Here is a 3,224-nt window from a genome sequence, read left to right as displayed (position 1 = left end):
TACTTTTTCACTGTAAAATTATCAAATAAAGTCAACATTTCATAGTGTTTACAGACTGTGTTCCTAAACGTATTTAAACATGTTTGAATGGTGATATACACCGTGATAGATGTTAAAGCCTAACAAGTTTATAATAAAGACAATTGTATTTATTTTCAAATATTCTCGTACACTCATATGTAGTATTGGGATTCATGTGGATTAATACGTATTTACTTTTAACATACAAAAGACAGTACAAAACTCTCCATGGGACAATCAAAAGAACACTTCCACAAATGACATCTGACAGGATCTGACAACAACTAACAGACAACCAGTACTTAAATACTAATCACAAGGACAAGACCCAGCTGGGAAGGGAAGGCAAAACACAAAGGCATCAGGTGAACACAATAAGGTGATCAAACAGGAGGGAAAACACAAAGACAGGAAGTAAAAACAGACAGAGGGTGAACACTCTTCAAAATAAAACAGGAAACAAAGACAGGTCGTGATAGTTTGGACCCTTGGTATGCAGATGTATGTCCCTTTGCTAATCTAAATTCTCCAAATGTTTTTCCAGAGGGTGGCGAGTGGCAAATCATACACAGGCCGTGCAGGAGGAACATGAACGACGATGACTATGAGGACATGACCTTCTACCTCATCCTGGAGAGGAAGCCTCTGTACTACGTTTTGAACATCATCCTCCCCTGCATCCTCATCACCATCATCGCCATCTTCAACTTCTACCTGCCTCCTGACGCAGGTATAGCAACCATACATAATGAAACATTCAAACCAGTTTAACTATGATATAATCTGACTGGTAGTACACACATGTTCCACTTTGATCAAGCTTGAGTTAGGGTTGAATTGCCTGATTATCGTCTATAGGCAAGGCAAGTTTATTTATATAGCACTTTTCAGCACGTGACAATTCAAAGTGCTTTACAAAACAAATTAAAAGACTTTTGAGGAATAAATGCAGTAAAAACACATATATACAGTAATGGCATTTTACAACAGGCATTAAAAAGCAAAGATAATAAAATAAACACAACAAGTATACAATGCATGTTTAAATGACATACTGTAGTGCGAATATGAGCAGCTCAATTAAAAGCAGCGGCAAAGAGATATGTTTTCAGTCTCGATTTAAAAATAGTAAGAGTTTCTGCAGACGTGCATGATTTGGGTAGTTTGTTCCAGATTGTCGGGGCATAATAGCTAAACGCTGCCTCTCCATGTTTTGTTTTATACTTTGGTCCTAAACCATGTAATGATTTAAAAACTAGCAATAGTACTTTAAAATCAATTATTTAGCCGACTGGAAGCCAATGTAAAGATTTCAGAACCGGACTGATGTGATCCACTCTTATAAAGCTCCTGATGCCATTTTGTAATTGTGTTTCTCTGGTATGGGTACATTGGGCAATCACATACTTCTCCAATTACTGTCACAAGGGTATTCCATTTCAGATTAGATATCAGTTTCCCATAGAGCACCGCAAAATCAATATCCACTCAAATTAAACAGTAGAAATCAGCCCCAGAATGTACTTCGTACACAACACTTACATGGTTCAACAAGATTTTTCTTATCGACTTGTTTCACAAAATTCATTGGGTAAGAAATTATACTTACAGACTGTTAACAAAACACATTCCAAAAAAGGTTCATTATTAATATTATTTACTTGTCCACTTCAACCACTTCATCCTAACCCTGGCGCGTGGGTCCAATAAGAAACTTCTTTACTTTTCACTCACACAGTGCAAAACCATGTTAAATTACTCATTTAAGCTGTTTGAGGCATATACTGTATAATTGCCATACCATATACTATAGCTATAGGGAATTGGTCTTATATTAAATGGGGAAATGACATTCCAAAAATTCACAAAAAATACAAATGTTTAGAGGTAATACAGTATATATTTTGTAAAAGTGAAAAAGAAAACCTATTTTTCCACTTCTCTTCATAAAAACCCTTTGACATTTTGAACTTTGCGGTGATTTACGTCAACGAAGTGATTGAGGGAAATGCCACTGCTTTGACATTTACCCACTGTGGGAGCGTGCACGGCCCTAATGCACATCAATTTCCATTTACCTGCCAACTATAGACAAGGTGTGGTACACAGTTTGTGGGTAACCACTAAGTACACCTTGATCTATTGGCCAATCAGCTTCACAGTAGATGCATTTTCCATTCGAGTAATTACTGGTGAATGACAAAATCAGAGCAGTTGGTGCTAAACTGCTATCTTCTTTGCTTTGTGAAACATGCTGTTTTTTTGTTTCTCTGACCAGGAGAGAAGATGGGTCTGTCCATCAACGTGTTGCTCACCCTCACTGTGTTCCTGCTGCTGCTGGCTGATAAGATCCCTGAGACTTCACTGGGTGTCCCCATCATCGTCAACTACATCATGTTCACTATGATCCTGGTCACATGTTCAGTCATCCTCAGTGTGGTTGTCCTCAATCTGCACCACCGCTCGGCCAACACCCACTGCATGCCCATGTGGATCCGTATGGTAAGGTCAGACACTTGGTTACCCCCATATAGGCAATTACGCATATGCTAAATATACACATTTATGAGCTTTGTCCTCCAATACAATACAATACAAAAAGACGTTGCAAAAAGTGAATTGACTATTAATCCAATCAATTGCAGTAAATAAGAGCAAGCAGATGCATACACATTTCGGTACCACTTTACAATAAGACTACCCTTATAAAAGGGTTTACAAATAGTTTGTAATTCATTTATTAATTAGTTTGTGAATACTTTATAAATCCTTCATAAGCTTTTATAAGACATGAGATAAACAGGGCAACTGTTACCGGTTGCTTGCCAAATAGTGAACCCACATGTATCTGTACTGCTAAGCCTTATTAGAAATGGTTGTAACTCATTTAATAAATGGGAATGTGTTTTACACTTTACAATAAGGCTCCCTTTTGGCAACTATACATGTTAGTAACTCGTAAATAAATGGTCATAAAGAGATGCCAAGAAACATCAAGATGGAAGGGGGGGAATCAACTCAGTGAACAACAGATACCAAGGATGTTGGCTGATGAAGAAGATGAAGTAAGCTAGGTAACCAATATAAGGCTTAGTCATCTTGCCAAATAGTGAGCCTGTGTTGATGTATGAAAACTATGTTAGAACTGGTTTATAAATGGTTCTTAATGATTTATAAAGTGTTTACAACCTAATTATACATTT

At 37.2% G+C, this 3,224-nt stretch overlaps 1 protein-coding gene across 1 annotated transcript; it reads left to right on the top strand.

Moving 5' to 3' along the window:
- Positions 1 to 565: 565 nt before the first annotated feature.
- LOC104952556 (acetylcholine receptor subunit beta-like) lies at positions 566 to 2,523 on the top strand (the record flags this gene model as incomplete). The annotated part of the gene is made up of 2 exons (XM_010779393.1): positions 566 to 751; positions 2,300 to 2,523. Coding segments are annotated over 2 exons (410 nt in total), but the record flags the coding sequence as incomplete, so codon positions are not given.
- Between the last annotated feature and the right edge of the window lie 701 nt (positions 2,524 to 3,224).

This window comes from Notothenia coriiceps, unplaced genomic scaffold (assembly GCF_000735185.1).
Source record: "Notothenia coriiceps isolate Sejong01 unplaced genomic scaffold, NC01 NC01_scaffold00020178, whole genome shotgun sequence".
Lineage (NCBI taxonomy): Eukaryota > Metazoa > Chordata > Actinopteri > Perciformes > Nototheniidae > Notothenia > Notothenia coriiceps.
Note: the sequence above shows the minus strand (reverse complement) of the source record. Positions and strands in the feature narration are given on the sequence as shown.